Source organism: Sarcophilus harrisii, chromosome 3 (assembly GCF_902635505.1).
Source record: "Sarcophilus harrisii chromosome 3, mSarHar1.11, whole genome shotgun sequence".
NCBI lineage: Eukaryota > Metazoa > Chordata > Mammalia > Dasyuromorphia > Dasyuridae > Sarcophilus > Sarcophilus harrisii.
Window position 1 is genome coordinate 540347730 of NC_045428.1, and position 21532 is coordinate 540369261.

At 33.1% G+C, this 21532-nt stretch overlaps 1 protein-coding gene across 2 annotated transcripts in view; it reads left to right on the top strand.

Moving 5' to 3' along the window:
• The window catches only part of AGO3 (argonaute RISC catalytic component 3), an 85796-nt gene that overhangs the window by 13951 nt on the left and 50313 nt on the right, over nt 1-21532 (top strand). The window contains exons 2-3 of one of the 2 annotated variants that reach the window (XM_031962138.1): nt 5254-5428; nt 17543-17663. In XM_031962138.1, the coding sequence (XP_031817998.1) occupies nt 5254-5428; nt 17543-17663 (296 nt within the window). The remainder of the gene's footprint in view (nt 1-5253; nt 5429-17542; nt 17664-21532) is intronic. The other variant, XM_031962139.1, reaches the window with a different exon arrangement.

Sequence of the window (21532 nt, forward strand, 5' to 3'; positions counted from 1 at the left end):
GGTTGGATCAATTCACAACTCCTCCAATATCCCCTCCACTATTCATCATTATCTCTTCTTGTCATCTTAACCAATCTAAGAAGTGTGAAGTGGGACTGAGTTGTTTTAATTTGAAGGAAATGAGACTTTTTTCAAAGAAATTTCCAAGTTTTTTTAACCCACACCTATTTTTAAATTTAATTTAATTTTACTCTCTTCTCCCTTTCCTTCCCCACTGGGAAAAAAAAAAAAGAAAACAAAACTTTTGTACCAAATATGAATAATCATACAAAATAAATTCCTGCATTGACCATCTTAAAAAATATATGTAGATACTGATTGATTGCCTCTTCTTTTATTCCCAGTCTGTTATTTTCATTTGTTCTCTGTCTTCTGGTGCTTCTTTACCACCTGCAAGAACGTCCAAGTCTTCCCCAGTTTAAAAAATTCCTACTTAGTTCATCCATTCCTGAATAGCTATAGACCCATAGGGGCAGCTAGGTAACATAGTAGATAGAAAATTAGACCTGAAGTCAGAAAAGACCTCAGTTCAAATCTGGCCTCAGACATTTACTAGCTGTGTGACCCTGGGAAAGTCATTTAACCCTGTTTGCCTCAGTTTCCATATTTGTAAAGTGAGCTGGAGAAGGAAATGGCAAACTATTATGTTTTCCAAGAAAACCCTAAATGGGTGATGAGGAGTTAGATGTGTCTGAAAAGATTACAATAGACCTACAGTCCTCTACTCTTTTGTGGCCAAGCTCCTTGAGAAAACCATCTATAATATGTATCTCAACTTCCTGTCTTCTCACTTTTAACTTTCTAAATCAGAGTTATCAAATACAACAGTATTCAAAACTCTTGAAAATAGCCAGAATCATATTAAAATGTTTTAAGGAAATTCAATTAAAATATTAGGTGCCTTCTATGTGTGAGACTACTGAGCCCAAGTTATACAAAAAGAGGCAACAGACAATCACTTTCTCCTGGAGTTTATAGTCTAACAGGGGAGATAATATACAAACAAGTATATAAAAATAAACTATATACAGGATAATTAGGAAATAATTAACAGAGGAAAGGCACTGGAATTGAGAAGGATTGAGGACAGCTTCCTTTAAGAGGTGGGATTTTAGTTAGAATTTAAAGGAAACCAGGAATGTCAGTAGTCAGAGTGGAGAAGGAAGAGCATTCCAGGTATAAAGGAGAGCCAGAGAGAATGCATGGAGCTGAGAGATGGAGTGTCTTGTTCATGGAACATCCAGGAAACGAGTGTCCATGGATTCAAGAGATATTTGAGATATGTTAGAAAGGTGAACTTGACAGGCCTTGGTAACAACTTGGATATAGGAGGTGAGAGAGAGTGAAGAATCCAAAGTAACTCCAAGATAATAAGCTTAAAGGTCTAGGAGAACAGTATTATCCTCTACAGTAATAGAGAAAATGGGAGAGGGGGATGATTTAGGGAAAAGATAAATGAGTTCTGTTTGGGATATAGTAAAGTTTAAGAGGTCTACTGGATAACAAGTTTGAGATGTCTGAAAGGCAAGTGGAGAAGTAAGATTGGAGGTCAGCAGATAGATTGGGACAGGAAAGGTAGATTTGACTATCATCAACAGAAAGATGGTAATTAAATCCATAGAAACTGATCTTCTTAATAAATGAAAGTACAGTACAATAGAGATAATTTTATTTTGTTTTTCTAAATCAGTATGTGTTTAGTAGGTATCCATTTTTATTTGAGTTTGACACTGCTTCTCTATAGCATGTTTTCCAACTTCATCCTTCAACTGACTGCTTTCTCTAAATCTAATGGTGTTTTCTTCAGTCCTCATTCTTCTTGGCCTCTGTGCAGTTTTTGACAACACTGATTAACTTCTTGATGTGCTCTTCTTTCCAGATTTTTGTGATATCACTCTCTTGGTTCTCTCCTATGTCTTTGACCTGCTCTTTCTCAGTCTTTTTTTTTTTTTTGCTGCATCTTCATCCAGGTCATTCCTATTAAACAGGGGTATCCCCCAAGGCTTTCTCTATACTGTCTTCTCTGTTTCCCTTGATCTCATCCTTTTCCATGATTATTTCTATTATTTCTATGTTAATGATTGTCACATTTGTCTAGTCTTAACCTTTCTGATGATTTCCAGTCTGCCATCTCAGTTGTCTATTGTTCATCTTGAACTGAATGTTTCAAAACTCTTAAATCAAAACATCCCAAACTGAACTCATCTTTTCCCCCAAATCCTTTCTTCCTTACAAACTTTCTTACTACCAGGACACGATATTCCCAGTTATCCAAGCTTACAACCTAAGTGTCATTCTCTACCTTCCCCTCTTCCCTACTATCTAATCAATAGTCAGACCTTGTCATTTCTACCTTCATGTCATCTCTTACATAGACCCTCTTTCTTCTTGATACCATCAACACTTTGGTATAGGCCTTTATTATCAGATATCAGGAATATTACAACAGCCTGCTGTTTGGTCTCCCTGCTTCAATTTCCTCCCCCCATTATTTGTCATGTTGTGCAAGAAAAACCAGACTAAAAGAGAAGAAATAAATAAAAAGGTGAAAATATATCCACATTTGATCCACATTCAGTTCTTTCTCTGGATGTGATTGGCATTTTCCATCCCAAGTTTTATTGGAGTTGCCTTGAAGCACTGCATTGTTGAGAAGAGCCAACTCCATCATAGTTGATCATCATACAATCTTGTTACTGTGTACAATATTCTCTTGCTTCTACTCACTTCATTTGGCATCAGTTCATGTAAATCTCTCCAAGCCTTTCTGAAATCAACCTGCTCATCAGGTTGCTCATCATTTCTTATAGAACAATACTATTTCATTACATTCATACACCATAACTTAATTCAGCAATTACCCAACTGATGGACATCTACTCAATTTCTAGTTCTTTACCACTACAAAAAGGGCTGCTATAAACTTTTTAGCACATGGGTCCTTTTCTCTTTTTTTATTATCTTTTTGGGATACAGACCCAGTAGTGGATCAAAGGATATGCACAGCTTTGTAGCCCTTTGGGCATAGTCAGAATTTGTTCTCTAGAATAGTTAGATCATTTCACAACTCCATCAACAATGCATTAGTGTTACTATTTTCACACATCCCTTCTAACATTTATCATTATCTTTTCCTGTCATCTAACCAATCTGAGAGGTGTGAAGTGGTACCTCAGAGTTGTCTTAATTTTCATTTCTCTAATCAATAGTGATATGTAGAACATTTTTTCATATGACTAGAAATGACTTGAATTTCATCAATCTGAAAATTGTTCATATACTTTGACCATTTATCAACTGAGGAATGACATGTATGCTTATAAATTTGAGTCACTTCTCTATGTATTTTGAAAATGAGCCCTTTATCAGAAACATTGTCTGCCTCAATTTTCCATCCATTTCATTCATCCTCTGCTGAATGTCAAATCATTCTTCCTAAAGAACATGTTACAACACTATTCAGTAAACCTCGCCTCTCCCCAATGCTTCTTTGTTACCTCCATGATCAAATATAAAATCCTCTGTTTAGCTTTTTGGCCCTTCATAATTTGGCCCCCTCTCACCTTTTCAGTCTTCTTAAACGCCCACCCTTCCCTTTTGTACTCTACAATCAGTAAAACTGGCCTTCTTGTTCTTTCAAAGTATATGACTATATGTTTTGATTCCAGATATTTTCACTGACTGTCCTCCACACCTGGAATTTTTTCTTTCCTTATCTCTATCTCCTAGCTTGTTTTAAATTTTACCTAAAGTTTCACCTTTTGCAAAAAGTCTTCTTTAATTTTCCTCATCCTTAATATTTTCCCTCTGGAACCATCTCTACTATTGTCTGTACCTTTTTTATATATAACTATTTGAATGCTGTCTTTCCCATGAAATTAAATCAATTAAATTTTTGAGAGTGGGCACTGTCTTTTTTTTTTTTTTTTTTTTATTTTATTTAATAGCCTTTTATTTACAGGATATATACATGGGTAACTTTACAGCATTAACAATTGCCAAACCTCTTGTTCCAATTTTTCACCTCTTACCCCCCCACCCCCTCCCCTAAATGTCAGGATGACCAGTAGATGTTAAAATATATTAAAATATAACTTAGAAACACAATAAGTATACATGACCAAAACATTATTTTGCTGTACAAAAAGAATCAGACTCTGAATTATTGTACAATTAGCTTGTGAAGGAAATCAGAAATGCATGTGTGCATAAATATAGGGATTGGGAATTTAATGTAATGGTTTTTAGTCATCTCCCAGAGTTATTTTTCTGGGCATAGCTAGTTCAGTTCATTACTGCTCCATTAGAAATGATTTGGTTGATCTCGTTGCTGAGGATGGCCTGATCCATCAGAACTGGTCATCATCTAGTATTGTTGTAGAAGTATATAATGATCTCCTGGTCCTGCTCATTTCACTTAGCATCAGTTCGTGTAAGTCTCTCCAGGCCTTTCTGAAATCATCCTGTTGGTCATTTCTTACAGAACAGTAATATTCCATAATTTTCATATACCACAATTTATTCAGCCATTCTCCAACTGATGGACATCCATTCAGTTTCCAGTTTCTAGCCACTACAAAAAGGGCTGCCACAAACATTCGTGCACATACAGGTCCCTTTCCCTTCTTTATAATCTCTTTGGGATATAATCCCAGTAGTAACACTGCTGGATCAAAGGGTATGCACAGTTTGATAACTTTTTGAGCATAGATCCAAACTACTCTCCAAAATGGTTGGATTCGTTCACAACTCCACCAACAATGAATCAATGTCCCAGTTTTCCCACATCCCCTCCAACAATCATCATTATTCTTTCCTGTCATCTTAGCCAATCTGACAGGTGGGGCACTGTCTTTTGATATTTATTGTATCCTCAGTGATTAGTATAGTACTTGGCACATAGTAGATTCTTGAGAGTAGATGCTTGATTTGAAATAGACTTTTATGGTCTATTGTAATGGGGTTTCTTTTTAAGGTTTGGGTTGGACTAACTGACCATTGGGGTCCTTTCTATTTCTGTAATTCTCTTATTATTATCTGATTTCTCTTATGTCTGTATGTGCCTAATGTGTATAGACATTTCTTCTTGGTTGTCTCAGTGACACTTGAAAATCATGGAACAAGGAAAAATGAAACAGTTACAAATATATATTTTTAAATAAGATTCCTCAAGATAAGACGCCCTCCTCACAATCTCTGACCCTAATATAGCAATTGCAAGGTGTAATGATATATTTCTCTTTTTTTCCCTAGTAGGACCCGTTGGGGCACAGCCCCTGCTTATGGTGCCCAGACGTCCTGGCTATGGCACCATGGGCAAACCCATTAAGCTGCTGGCCAACTGCTTCCAGGTTGAAATCCCAAAGATTGATGTCTATCTCTATGAGGTAGATATTAAACCAGACAAATGTCCTAGGAGGGTAAACAGGTAAGATATGAAACATTGTGATTTTAGGGGTACTGTAATCTACTTTAATTTTGCATCTGTTGTAAGATTATATCTACAATTTGACTAAGTTATTCCAACCTTTTTTAGAATTCAGTATACTTTAGGGATAGAACAGTTGCAAAAATAGTAGTTCAATTGTATAAACTGCTTTGAAACTCCATTTCATTTTAACTTGAACATTTACATTTCCCTAATTATGATAGAAAAAATCTAAAGTATATGTACATCCCTCCTCAACTCTGGGTGAAGCCAGTAGGCCTGTGGGAAGTGTGGGATTCTAACATAGTTAAAAGACTCAGAGGAGCTGGATTTGAATGTAAGTTTCAGGCAAATCAGTTAAACTCTGGCCCTCAGTTTACTCCTCTCTAAATATAGGGCTTAATACTAGATGATCCTTACACTCCCTTCGTTCTAAATCTTTGGTCTTTTCTCTCATTTCCACCTATTTTCACCCATCCTACATTTCCTTATTTTAAGCTCCTGATGAGTTGTTCCTAAACAGTCCCTAAAGACCAGAAATGTAATTTATGATATTAAGCTATTAGGACAGTTAGCATATATTAATTACCTGTCATACTTATTAATCACAAGGCTTTGAATCAAATAATATATTGATTCAGTTTAGAGATTCTTTTGGTCAATCAGTAAGTTTTTATATTTTTTTTAAAAATTTTATTTTCCTCAGTTATATGGAAAACAAATTTTTTTTTACATTTGTTTTTAAAATTGAGTTCCAGATTCTCCCCTTTCCTCTCTACCCCTCCCCCTACTGAGAAGACCCATGTGAAGTCAAGCAAAATATTGCTGTGAAAGTCATGTTAACAAAAGAAAACAAAGATTCTCTTCCCCTTCCCTCTATCCTTTTAAAAATCTCAAAAAAATGTTTTAAAAAAGTATGCTTCAGTTTATATTCAGACACAATTAATTCTTTTAATATGGATAGAAGTTTTCAACCTAAGTCCTTCGGAGTAATCTTGGATCAGTGTATTGCTGAAAATAGCAAAGTCATTCACAGCTGATCATTCTGCAATTTTGCTATCAGTAAGTATTTTTTTTAAGTGTCCATGTGCTAACTCTGCTAGCTACTTGGAGAATAGAAAGAGTAAAAAAAAACCAGTCTTCTCTCAAGGAACTTATTTTTTCTATTGGGAAGACAACATATACAGATACAAGTACATACAGAATAAATATAAGTAACTTCAAGATCATTAAGGAGAGTGATTAAGTCAAGAAGGTGAGTTACATGAAAGAAATGAGGGAATTTTTGAGGCATTGAGTAAGGAGTGCTTTTCAGGCTTGGGGGAGGACCAGTGCAGAAGCTCAGAAATGGCAGTTAAAATACAATGTGTGAAGAATAGAGAGAGAGCTGGTTTGGATGGACCATTAATTTGGATGGACCATAGAGAAAGAGAAGGAGAGTAATATATAATGAACTGGAGAAATGGGTTGAGACCAGTTTATTGTAGAGACAATGATTTCATTAGATTTTATCAGGTAACAATGATATAGTTAAATTTTAATTTGAGGAAAATCGTTGTGGCTTCTGTGTAGATTAATTGAGGTAGGGAAAGATCTGAGGCAGGAAGATTAAGTAGGAGGCTGTTGGCAGTAGTCCAGATAAGAGGAGGACCTGAATTAAAGGTGATTTTGTAAGAGATAGAAAAAGGTTCAAGTGAAACATGAAAAATATTATGAATGTAGAAATGGTAATATTTATCAAATGATTCAGTATAGCTTGCAAACCTGGGAGATTGGAAAAATGGTAATGCTATTGACAGAAATAGGGAAATTAAAAAATGAGTTCTTTTGGATATGTTGCGCTTAAGACCTCTTTCTGAGATATCCATTTTAAAATGTCTTAATAAGCAAGTGGTAATGCAAGACTATAGTTCCACTGAGAGATTTGGGCTGCATATGTATAGATCTTGGAGTCATCTGCATAAACATAATTAAACTCTTGGGAACTGATAAGATCACTGTGAGAGAGGGGAGGATTCATGAGAAAGCCTTAGGGAATACTCTCAGTTTAGGGGTGTATGATATAGAAAATTAGCCGAGAAGTAGTTTCTCAGTTTGGTAAGTACTATCACTGGAGAATAGGGTTGAGAAAACATCCTGGAGGAGAGGGTGGTCAGCAATGTCAGATGCAGTCAGAAAACAAGAAGAATGCGGAAAAGAAGACTTAATCAGATTTTATAATTAAGAAATAATCATTTTGAAGGCAGTTGAGTAAGAAGACAATGTGAGTGGTACAAAGTAACTTGATGATCCAGTTATATTCCAGTCCCAAAGTTGTAGAAAATAATAGTTCACATTTATATAGTACTTAAACTTGGAAAAAATATTTTAAATTTTATTTTATTTTTCAGCTAACCAAATCTACTTTCTGTCTGTACCCACCTGGCTCCCCCACCAATATCTTATATTTTTAAAGCCCTTGACAAATTTTCATTTAATCCCCAAAAATTTGTGGTGAAACTTGAAAGTTTATAAAGTGATATGTAAAAATAAACAATTAGGCTAAATAGTGTAAGGATTGTTATCTTCACCGACACAAAAGTGGAGGCTTAGATATAATCTAGCATCATGACTTTAGAGATCATCTAGTCAAATCTCTTCATTTTTCAGATGAGGAAACTGAGATCCAGAAAAATTAACTTGCCTAGGTTTTCTCAAGTATAAAAAGAGGGAGCTATTTAATAGTTGCACTATAATTGAGTATTGCTTCCACTTTTTGGTGTTATGACACAAGAAGAAAACAAACTGGAGTGTCTAGAGAAAGGGCAATCAGAATGGTAAAGAGCTTTGAATTGGTAATAAATAAAGATCAGCTGAAAGAACTGAGTAAATTAATGATAGAGGAGAGAAGACTCTAGGAAAACATGATACATATAAGTATTTGAAAAACTAATATATGGAGGAAGAGATTAGAGTTGTTTTGTTTGAACCAAGAGGCAAATTTCATGTTGATGTCAATAGAAACTTCCCATCAATTAGAAGTCTACAAAAGTAAAATTGGCTTCTTTGAGAGGTGATGGGTTTCCCCTATTTGGAAGTCTTGAAGCAGAGGATAGATGACTATTTGACAGCTTAATAGCGATTCTTTTGGATTATCAGTTAAATCTAGACTGGTAAACTATTAACTCTTAATTATTAAAAATTTGTGATATTGATGTGAACCTTGCAAGAAGATAAAGATTCTGAGAGGTAGAAATGAGAAGGAAATACTTCCCAAACATGGGATACAAATTGATAGGGGGTGAAAAAAATTTTCACCCCCTAACTTGCAGTTTATTTCTGATATATTTTTTATATCTGAAAATGGATAAGAAAACTACAAGATAGGATATCTTGGATTCTATTACAGATATTGGAGAAGGAGAATGAAATGTTAAATGACATGTTAAATTATATTTAACATATTCTGGGAAGATCTATCAGCTAATTAGCAGTAGGGTAGAGTCTGTGTGAAGGGTTAATTAACTCCTTTCAAGGAGACCAAACTTGAGGTGATGAGAAACTGGACTAGAATTGTGGCACAGTGTAAAAGAAAGAGATATACTGGTTTACTAGATGTTTAAAAACAAACAAGCTATACTAGTTTACTAGATGTTTAAAAACCAACCAAAAAAAAGCAAACTACTAAACCATAAATTTGTATATGTGAATATTGGTTTTGTTTGTAATTTTAAAATTTTGTGTGGTTGATTTATTATAAAAATGCTAAATGTAGATGAGATTAATCCTTTGGGTATAAGTTGGATTAGATGGCTAATAACTTCTTTTCCAAGTCTGTGTTTCTTGTTCTTAATACATTGATCCATTAAGTTTCCAATTTTACATCTTGAAATTTGATTATCTTCTCATTTGTGGCATCACTTTTTTGTTACTCAAGTATGAGGAAAGAGGATCTCTGATTTTGTTCATTTTATTTTTATTTTCTGTTCCAAATGCTCTTCCTCCCTCTATCCTCTTCTCCACTCATTGAGAAAGCAAGAAATTTAATACTCATTATACATAAGAAATGATGCAAAACATATTTCCATATTAACCATGTTGTGTATGGGCAGAGAGAAGGAAGCAAAAAAAAAAAAAAAAAAAGTTTAAAAGAAAAGGCTTAAGCATGCACTCAGTTCATCAGTTCTCTCTCTCTAGAGAACTAGTAGAATTAGAGAGCATTTTTCATCATTTGTCGATTAAAATTGTTGTGGATCATTGATAAAAGTGGTTAATTCTCTTAAAATTGATTATTGTTATAATATTGCTGTTGCTATCAGTTCATGCAAATCTTTCCAGTTTTCTCTGAAACCATTCCTTTTGTCATTTCTTATATAGCATAATAATATTATATCACAATCATATACCTCAACTTTTTCAGCTGTTTCCCAATTGATGGATTCCTTCTCAGTTTCTTTGTCACCACAAAAAGAATTGCTATAAATATTTTTGTATATATTCCTTTTTTCCTTTTCTTTAAACTATTTGATTTATAGACTCATTAGTGACATTGCTGGATCAAAGGTATGTACAGTTTGATAACCCTTTGGGCATACTTCCAAATTGTTCTCCGGAATAGCTGGATCAGTTCACAACTCCACTAACAATGCATTAATGTCCCAGTTTTTCCACATCCCCTCCAACATTTATCTTTTATCTTTTCCTGTCATCTTAGCCAATCTGAGAGATATAAGGTTGACCTCAGAGTTATCTTAATTTGCATTTCTCTAACTGATAGTGATTTAGAACATTTTTTTGTATGACTAGAAATACATTTTTTCATCAGGAAAAAATGAAATAATTTCTTCATCTGAAGATTGTCTAACCATTTATCCATTGGGGAATGGACTTATATTCTTATAAATTTAAGTCAGTTCTCCATATATTTTAGAAATAAATATTCCCCCCAGCTTTCTGCTTCCCTTCTAGTCTTCATGCATTTGGTTTTGTTTGTTCAAAAACTCTTAAATTTAATGTAATCAAAATTATCCATTTTGCATTTTATAATATTATGTAATTCTTCTTTGGCCATAAATTCCTCCCTTCTCCACAGATCTAATAGGTAGACTATCCCTTTGCTCTCCTATTTGCTTATAGTATCATCCTTTATGTGTAAATTATGAACCCATTTCAGCCTTATTTTTAGTGCAGAGTGTGAGATGTTGTTAAATGCCAGTTTCTGCCATAATATTTTCCAGTTTCCTCAGCAATTTTTGTCAGTCATTGACTGTTATTGTGTCTTGTGTACCTAATCTATTTCAGTGATCCATTACTCTGTTTCTGAACCAGTACCAAATGTTTTTAGTCATATTATATATTTTAAAAGGAAGTATTTATTTACCTGAAATTTTTGAATTCCATAAAACCCTATTCATATTAAACAGAATTGAGTCTGAGAAGTACTGTTAGCATTGATTCTAAAAGGAAACAAATTTTGGTTTCATTCTTTCTAGTATTTATACTTTTTGCTTTAAGGCAGCAACTGTTTAGTTTTGTCTTTTATCTGCATTACTTGCCTATTGTAATAGTCACTTAATAATTGTTGGATTAAACTAATTTGAATTTAGAGGCTTTTTGTACCTCTGGAACCACTCAGTAGTAGTTATCAGTGATATGTTTTATGTTTTACAAATATTTTTAATTACAGTAGTCTTAGATTGAGTTGTCAAGAGTAACAGAATTTAATTCTAAATTCTTGGTATCTTTTTATATTCTTTATATTCTATTTTACAGAAAAGTGTTTTCAATTTTCCTACTATGATTGCTTGAATGGACTAACTGAACCTTTTGATTAATTTATGAAATTTCTGGTTTAATGGGAGAAAAATAACCCTGAACTTGCACAGCTGCTATTCTAGAAGAGTGAGAGGGAGCTAAGATTCATCTGTTATTTGCATTTAGTTTTAACCAGACAGCTGTGAATAAAACCCCAAAGCCAGTGTATGATTAGATTTTAATTTGCAGAGTGGTCAGGTTCTACCCAGTGATTTGTCAGTGGAAAGGTTTGTTAATTCCTGAGAAGGCTTATAATGACTCACCAAAAAAATGACTAATGCTCTGAAATATTCTGAAATCAACATGTGTTAGGTTTAGTAGGTCCATATGCACCTCACACAAATAATTTGCCACAATTACATTAAACGGTATAGTAGAATGATAGATCCTGATGAATTTCCACTTTAGTCATAAGGAATTTAATTGGTTCTCAGCATGTCATTAAATGCCTTTGGGTCATCTCATGGGTAAACTTGGCTAGATTTAGTCAGACTTAAAGAGTCTGCTATCTTTATGTGTCTTTTCTCTCTTTAAAATATATTTTTAAATGTATATATTTTCTTTATTATATGTATCTTGCAGTTATACATTTAAAACAATTTTTTTTACTTTTGTTTTTTTAAACTTTTGAATTCCAGATTCTTTGCCTTAACTCCTCCACCCCAAATCCCCATTAAGAAACCACATGTGAAGTTATGCAAAATATTTTCATAAAAGTCATGTTGTGAAAGAAAATATAGATCTCCCATCCTAAATTTTAAAAAGCCCTCGAGAAATAGTTTTTTTTTTAAAGAGAGTATGATTCAGACTGTATTCAGATAATCAATTTCTTCTCCTGGGTATGGATAGGATTTTTCACCGTAAGTACTTCAGAGTAGTCATGCATCCTTGAACTGTTGAGGATAGCAAAGTCATTTACATCTGGTCATCCCAAAACATTGCTATTACTTTTTATCAGTACATTTCACTTTGCTTGAGTTCATGGAGGACTTTCTAGGCTTTTTTTTCCTAAGAGCATTCAATGTTCTTAGAAGCATAACTTCCCATAGAATAACAATAGTTCATAACCGTCACACATCACAACTTATTCAGCCATTTCTCAAATGATGGCCATCCCTTCAGCTTCCAATTCTTTGCCCTGAGAAGGGAGCTGCTACAAATATTTTTGCACATATAGGTTTTTTTCTCTTTTTCCCCTTTTTAAAAATCTTTTGGTATTCATGCCTAACAGTGGTATTGTTAGATTAGACGATATGTATAAATTTATAGCCCTTAGGGCATAGATCATATATTTTGATCATTTATCAATTGATGTTCCTTTCTCTTGATTTTATTTCTGTCCAGTGGTTTTTATTAGAAGTCGTTAATAGTAGGTGACTATTTTTATTATACTACTATCAAATACCACAAATGCTCATTTAAAAAATTAGATGGATTATATTTTAACATATTTAACATGTATGGAACTAATTGCCATCTAGGGGAAGGGGTGGGGGGAAGGAGATAATTTGGAATAGAAGGCTTTGTAAGGGTCAGTGTTGAAAAATTATTCATGCATATGTTTTACAAATAAAAAGCTTTAATTTAAAAAAAAATTAGATGGATTATAATAAAAAGAAACTTTTAAAGAACTAACCTAGAGCAGAAATACTCTGAGTTCCATGCTGGTTCTTTATTTTGCTCATATACATTATTATATATACACATTATTTTCCTTCTTAACTTGTGTGATCATGTCTTCAAGTATCTATAGGATAGAAGTTATTTTAATTTCTGAAGGACTATATGTTCTACCATGTCTTTTATTTTATATTGTGTTAAACAGTATTTACTTTCAAGTGCCTATCTATGTGCTGTGGTAACATGGTATTCACAAACAGCTGAGTTCTGCCACCTGGCCCTATTCTATCAAGGGTAACTCTTAAGGTTCTTAAATGGCTTTATCAGCAATATTATACTAATTTCTGTCTAGATGGGACCATTTAAGGATGCCTATCACTTCTCACTACTTTATTGATGCTTACAATAATAAAGTCCATGAAAAAGCTATATAGAATTATATACAATTTTTAACTCTTTATTTTTCCCCCCTGTACTAAGGCCACCAATGAAACAATGTGGCATTCTCCTTTTTCTGTCAACTAAAAGGAACAGAATGTATATTAATTATTCATTATATTCATTAAATGATTTAGTATGAAATGAGAACATGAAATATTTGAATTATATTTCAGTCAGTATTGAAGCTAGATTCTCTAGTTTCCAAAAATGGTAAAAGTACCATAACAAATACTATGTAGAAATAGTTTAAAATCTAAGCATCTGATTACAGCATGGCTCAAGCTTCACATTCTTTTATAGAGCAACTGGATTATTATGGAATAAGGTTATTTTTTTCTTATGCATTATGTGATTGTTATTGTGGATTTATGGATAGATATCACACAGAAGCCAGCAGGTTGGGTAAGATTTTCTGCTCTACCTCAGTTCCACAACTGCCATGACATCCAGAGTTGTAGCTTCTTTGGCCTTCAAGTCTTTTTGTAGTCAGTACTGTTCACTCGCACTCCAGGCCTGCTTTTTGCCTGCTTTAGTCTCTATTTCTTTCACATTCCTGCTTCTGAAACCTCAGCAACTCACTTCTGAGCAGCTGTTGTATATTCCACAGCAAAATGGCTATAACCATGCCAAGATTGCTAAAACCAAACTCATACCACATATTTAACTGGTGGAAAAAGACTGTGAATTTTTTTTAATACTTTTCAAACTGTGTCTTTGGCTTGAATCATCAGTTTGCCAAGTGCTTCCCTTTTTGTCCATATCTTCTCTGTAAAATATAGGATAATATTCCTTTTGTTGCAGAGATATTATGAAAATTGAGATATTAAGTGAAAAAATATTTGGGTGCAATGTTTAGTTGTGATTTCTTAATGGACTAATTTTAAGGAGAAAAAAAAAACTTGTGTTTTTCTGTATAAGGATATTTTTAATTGCTATACTAATTCTACTCCAATTATAGAAATATTTGTGGCTACAATGGAGTAATTGTTCCAGTGGGGATTAGAAAGCTTTTGTTTGATGTGATTTGAAAAAAAAGACCAAGAAAATATTGCCCATGAGAACTAAATATTATGTGGTTCTCTGAGTGGTTAGCCCTCTTGGGGAAACTATAGCAAAGAAATATATCAACTAATAAATAATGTTCTTAATTACTTTATTTAGAAGGTAAGAAAAGTTAGAGATACCAGTTGAATGCTTCACAGATCTTAGACTAATACTACTAAATTACATTAATTATTAGAAAGGAAGAATGATTCTTCTGAGGGCAAAAATTTGGAATGACTATATAATATGGATTTTTATATGTAAAATTACAAACCTTTCCAACTTTTAGGCATTTTGGCAAACTGTAATATTTTAGAGTTGAATAAATAGATCCCCTAGGGGCTTTGATTCTTTATGTTTCTTAACTTTGTTCTCCTTTAAAATAGAGGTTCTGGCAGGAGTATGAGGGGCCTCAGAGGCTGAAAGGTACTTTTTTGTTGAACATTTCAGGGCTGACATAGTCTTCCAGGATGGAGAGATTTCTGGGACATATGGAGAAGTCCTGAGGAATGTAGCCAATTGGAAATAGAGAGAATTATGTAATGACAGATTTAGAGGAGGACCTTAATTATTTAGCCCAATTCTTACCTGATTAGGAATCCCTAAAACAATATTTCCGAGTAGTTAATCATCTTTCTACCTTTCCCTTAAAAACCTATTCTGAGGGAACCTAATGGTTCCTGAGAAAACCTATTCTACTTTGGGACAGCTCTAACTGATAGAAAATTTTTCATGAGTCAAGACTAAAGGTAGCTGAGACTACTGAATAGAAGTCAGTCCAAGTTTTGTAATCCTAAATCAGTTGGTCATCTAGCAGTTAAGTACCAGGCACTGTCTAACACTGGAGATACAAAGAAAGACAAAAATATAATTCCCTATGTTCAAGGAGCAAGCTCATATTCTAATGGGGAAGACAATATGCAAATAGATATGTACAAACAAGATATAAGCAAGATAAATTAGAGATTATCAATACAGAGAAAGCACTAGAATTAAAGGGAATGAGGAAAGTTTTTTGTGAAAGATGAGATTTTAGTTGGAACTAGAAGAAAGCCATGAAATCCATGAAGACCAACTAGCAAGCTATTTGTAATGATTCATATATGACATGATGAAGACCTGTACCAGACGGTGGCATTTTGAGAGAATAGGAGATATAATGAGAGCTATTAGGAAGATAGAACAGGATTTGTTCACCGATTGGAAATAGGAATAGGAGATAGTGAGAGAGTGATAAGTAAAGAACAGTACCTAAATTTTTAGACCTGAAAACGGTTGTATCCTAGATAGTAATATGAAAGTTTTGAAGGGCAGGGAGGGTTTTGGGAGAAAAGATAAGTTTAGTTTTGAACATACTGAGTTTTAAGATTTCTTGTAGGAAATTCAATTTAAGATATGCAATAGATTGGAGACTGGAGATCATTAGGAAGGTTAGGACTGGACAAATAAATCTGAAAATTGTCTACAAAGAGATATACTAGAGTCAGTAAGAGTTGATAAGATCACCAACTAGTGATTACCAAGTAGGAAAAGAGAATCCAGGAGTGAACTTTGGGGAACAGTTATTTAAGTCTGTATATCTGCAAAAGTGCTTTGTGTTTGTGTTCATACAATTCTTGTATGTATGTTAGCAAATGGATTTAGAAATACATTATGTTCCATTTAATCAGTTAGTCAATAATTATTTGTTTATTAAGGATTTACTATGTGCCAGGCAGAAAAATAAAATCCCAATTCCTGCTTTCAAGGAACTCATATTTTAATGGGAGACAACTTTGTAGATGTATACAATGTAAATAGAAGGTAATTTCAAAGGGAAGATTCTAGCAGCAAAGGGAAGGGGTAGAACAAGCAAGAAGGTGAAACTTAAGTTTGACTTAAAATCTTGAAGGTATCCCAGGAAACCATGAGTCTGAAGTGAGGAAGGAAAAACATTCCAGGTATGGGGGCTGATAAGAGTGCAAAAGCAAGGTTGAGAAGATGGTGTGTGATGTTCAAGAAATACCAAATAAACCAATTTAACTAGATCATGCTGTGTATGGAGGGGGAGTCAAGCATAAAAGTCCTGAATAGTGGAGAAATTGTATCATTAGCAAGTCTGGAACTAGCTGATAGTTTATTAGTTTAAGTTCAGTTTTGGAATGAAATGAGTCACATATTTAGTTAAGGAGATTTATTTAATCACTAGCTGGAGATCATCAGCAAGAATACTGTACCACTTAACTTGGTAAATTCAGATTGATTCAGATCTGCTCCTTGCATAGCCTATTACCTATGTTTGGAATGCATTCTTTTCTTTATATTCCTCTCATAGAATCCCTTTCATCCTGAAAAGCGCAGTTTGTGTTGCCTACAGGAAGCCTATCCTGATGTCGCCAAACGTTAGTTCTTTCTTCCAAAATTAATTTGTATTTATATTTGTATTTTTTATTCCTGTATTTCTCCACTCTAATAAAACATAAGTTATTTGAAGTCAGACAACATTTTGTATCTTCATTATCTAGTTTCATGCTTGATTCATAGCAGTCAATCACTAAATGCTTGTTAGATGGTGAAAATAGAAAGAAATTTCAGTGTAGGAAATAAAACTTTTTCTTAGTAAAAGAGGAGACTGGGGAAAGGTTAAAGGCTTGAAGAGAGTGAAAAGGTTTGAAGAAAGCTTGTGAATGTGATTGGGATTCAGAAAAAAAAAATTATCAGGTAAAGTGTGGGCTTACTGCACTTCTAACTTCAGGTTTATAGATTTCCATATAGTTATATATACAAAGCTTCTTTATATACAATGCTATTTCATTACCCTTCTTATCACACCTGATTCTATTGAATAACTACTGTATTTCAACCATAGGCCTATTCTACTATTTAAATTTTAACTGAGATATCTAACTCTACAGTTTTTAGATTTCTTTTTCTACCTTCTCCTTCCTTGCACTTGGCAAACTTCTTGATCAAATTATTCAGCCAAATGCATCTTCCCTGTCTTCTCAAAACATTCTTCTTGCCAGGAGCATGTTGTTTTGATAATCATTTTCCAGAAAACCAGATGCCTTTCAGAATATTGACAGGTTCTTAAGTCTTAACAAAAATTTATTCAACTAAATAGGTGATATTAAAGATCTTCAAATTTGTGATTTATTACATTTCTCACCCTCCCCACCCCACCCCCACCTCTGTCTCACATAGAAGTTTGTGTTAATATTGTGTTTTCTTCTTTAGGGAAGTGGTTGACTCAATGGTTCAGCATTTTAAGGTAACGATATTTGGAGACCGGAGACCAGTTTATGATGGGAAAAGGAGTCTTTACACAGCCAATCCACTTCCTGTAGCAACTACTGGAGTAAGAAATTAATTTTTTTGTAGTCTTTATTAGTATATGTATATATATAATATATATTTTGCTAAAGGCCCTTCCCCCCTCCAAAAAATAATACAACCAGAAAAACACTATATAAGAAGGAAAAATGAAGGAGAATGATAGGAGATGGGGGTGGAGAAGCAAAGAACTCTGATGTCTATCTCAAAGATGTGACTGAAAAGTTATGATCTTTTGTGATATGATAAATATGTGAAAATTAATTTAAATGTTACATTTCATCTCTTAATTCCAAGCATTTTCTCTACTAGTCTTCCCTGCCTATGTGATTCTGCCTTCTACCTTCTACTGCTTCCTTCAAGTCTCAGATAAAATCCTACTATCTACAGGAAGCTTTTCCCAGTCCCTATTAATTACCAGTCCCTTGTGCCTCTCAAGCTTTGTTGCTTACTTCTTGTTTGTCCTCTCAACAGCTTATTTTTATGGAGTTCTTAAATTTTGTCTCCCTCATTAGATAGTGGGGTCTTAGACGGCAGGGACTATCTTTTGTCTTTTTTTTTTTTTAATGGTATCCCTTGAGCTTAGTATAGAATTTGGCACATAGTAGATAATTAATAAATGCTCATCAATTTATTATTAAACAGGTTTAGTTAATTGTTTTAAATGGTTGTTATTAAGATTTTAGTAAGATTTAATTTAAAATCTGTGTTTATGCCTTTGCAAAATAAGTGTTACATTTTATTTAAAATGCTTATTTAGTATTGTCCATGTGAATAGTATATATTTTTCAAGTTTTATTTTTATCTTTTAATATCATCCTATTTCCTATTATGTTCCTCTCAGAAAGCCATCTACTCTTAACAAAGAGTTTTGGTTTTTTTATAAAGAGAAAAACTTAGTTCAGCTAGACAAATCAATAATATGTCAACCTTGTCTAATGTTAAATGTAGCATTCTTCATTCATGGTCCCTCAGTCTTTGCAAAGAAGAAAGGGAGGTCTGTCATTTTACCTCTTCAATGACAAGGTTGTTCATAATTATGCAAAACTAAATTTAAATTTTGTTTTCAGTTTATTTTATTGTAGCCATTGTATGTATTGTTTACCTGGTTTTGGTGACTTTACTTTTATGTCATTTCAAATTAAAAAAAAATTTTTTTTGCTGAGGCAATTGGGGTTAAGTGACTTACCCAGGGTCACACAGCTAGAAAGCGTTAAGTGTCTGAGGTCAAATTTGAACTCAGGTCCTCCTGACTTCAGGGCTGGTGCTCTATCCACTGTGCTACCCATCTGCCCTTTTTATGTCATTTTATATGACTTTTTATGCTTCTCTGGATTAATTTTATTGTTTCTCACAGTACAGAAATACTCCATTACATTTTATGTAACACAATTTGTTTAGTTATTTCCCAATTGATGGCATCTACTTTTTCTAACAGTTCTTTGTATTACAAAAAACAATGATGCTAAAAATATGTAGATTTATTAGATCTTTCATTTTGCTATTATCTCTTTGAACAATGTGTAACTATGGGATCGCTTTGTCATAGTGTATGGATATTTTACCCATTTGTTTAGCATAATTCCAAGTTGCTTTCTAGAACATTTAGATCAATTCATAGCTCCACTAGCAGTGCATCATTTCCTGTTTGTAATTTACTATTCTTTTCCTTTTCTATCTTCGCCTATTTTCAGAAGGCAAGATAAAGCATCAAAGGTTTTTTAGATTTGCATTTTTCTTATTAATGATTTGAAAATGTTTTCATATAGATATTATTAGCTTGTAGTTAAGTTTTTGAAAACTGTTAGTATCATTTGACCACATTAGGTTTATGGGGTATTCTTTTGTCTTACATATTTGCATTCTCTATCTATCTTGTATCTCTTAATCAGAGATAGTTGATACAAATATCATATCTTTGTTAATTTAATTTTCTTGTATAAAAGCTTTTTAGCTTGAATGTATGCATTTAATGTATTATTGATGTATTAAATGTATATAACACATATTATAAACATATATTAATATTATATATATATATGTATTTAATGCATTTATTTATTTAATGCTTACATACAAAATGGAAAATGACTGAAAAAGAAAAAAAAAATTTGTCTTATGCCCAGCAAAACATGAGAGGATTCAAAATATATAGCAATAAGTTTCTATTTCAAGAAAGCACATATAGTATAGAAAACATCGAATTCAGAACTGTCCATTTTTTTTGCTTCCTTGTAGTTTTTCTTTTGTTCTTTGTTGTGTATTTTTCACTTTATTCTTTTCCCCCTTTTCTCCCTCCAGTTTCCCCCAAGCAGACATACATACAAACACACACACATATATACCTATATAAATGTATACACACACACACACACACACACACACACACACACATATATATTTAACAATATTAACATGGGTGACATATAATGAAGATTTCTCTTTTGATTACATTTTTTAACTTTAATTTTGAGATCAATGATTACTATCCCTACTTTCTTTTCCCTAATAAATTCTATTCCTGATCATTTTTATTGCATTTGTATATATCTGTTGCTTATCTCTGTTAATTCTTCTACTTTACTTCTACATACTAGCTTGCCTTGCTATTACTTAACCTTCCCCTCCCCCCAAAGATCCCTCTTTTATCCTTTCTTCCCAATGTTTCCCTCCTTCTTTATCCTATTCATATTAATCTATATACTTTATCACATTTCCCTTAATTTATCCTCTGTACCCCACTATATGCTATTCCCTCTTCCTCTTGTTTCTTTATATCTTTTGAAGATTATATATATATTAAGGTAAATGTATTTATTATTCCATCTTTAACCCATTCCCAATGTTAGTAGGATTTCAGAACTATCTGTCCTACTTCCCAGTCTAATTTCTCTGTATCAGTTTTTGTTGCCACACTTCCATTGTATAGGATAATTACTGTTTTTACCTTTTCCTTCATAATTTTGCTTTTTAAACTCACATCATATTCATTTCTACCCCAATCTTTCTTTTAGACTATTCAATTATTGACAATCTTAGTCTTAAGGTTTAATTTCCATGTATAAAAACATAAAAAGTTCTTGTTGAGTCTCTTGAAATTAGTCTTTGATTTTGGCTCTTGTATGTCAAATTTTCTATTGAGTTCAGGTTTGTTTGCAAAAAAAATCCTGAAAATCTGACTTGAATGTTGATATTTTTCCATTTCATTACTATTCTTAATTTTACTGGATATAATATTTTTGGCCAAACCCTAGTTCTTTTGATTGTCATCATATAGTATTCTAGGATCCGTGGTCTTGTCTTGTAGCCACTGATAGGTCTTATGTGATTCTAATTGTAGCTCCAGCATATTTCAATTGGTTTTATTGTTGCTTGTAAATTTTCTCTTTGATCTTGCAATTTTGAAATTTAACAATGGTGTTCCTGTATGTTTTCCTTATAAGATCTTTTTAAAGTAGTGATTGGTGGATTTTTTTCTATTTCTACTTTCCCCTCTTATATGATCACTTCAGGACAATTTTCTTTAATTATTGCATTATTGTATTAAGGTTCTTTTTTGGTCATAGCTTTCAAGTAGTTCAGTTATTCTTAGGTTTTGTCTTCTTGATCTGTTCTCCAAATCTGTTGCTTTTCTTATGAGATGTCTTACATCTTTTCAATTTTTTCATTTTTTATATTTTATTATTTCTTGATTTCTTTTACCATTACTGGCTTCCTCTTGCCCCTTTCTAATTTTCAAAGAGTCATTTTCTTCCTAAAGACTCCAGATCTTTTGCTTTCCATCTAAGGGAGGGGATGGGGAGAAGGAGGGGAAAATCTGAAACACAAGACTATACATGGCTCAATGTTGAAAAATTATCCATGCATATGTTTTGAAAATAAAAAGCTTTAAAA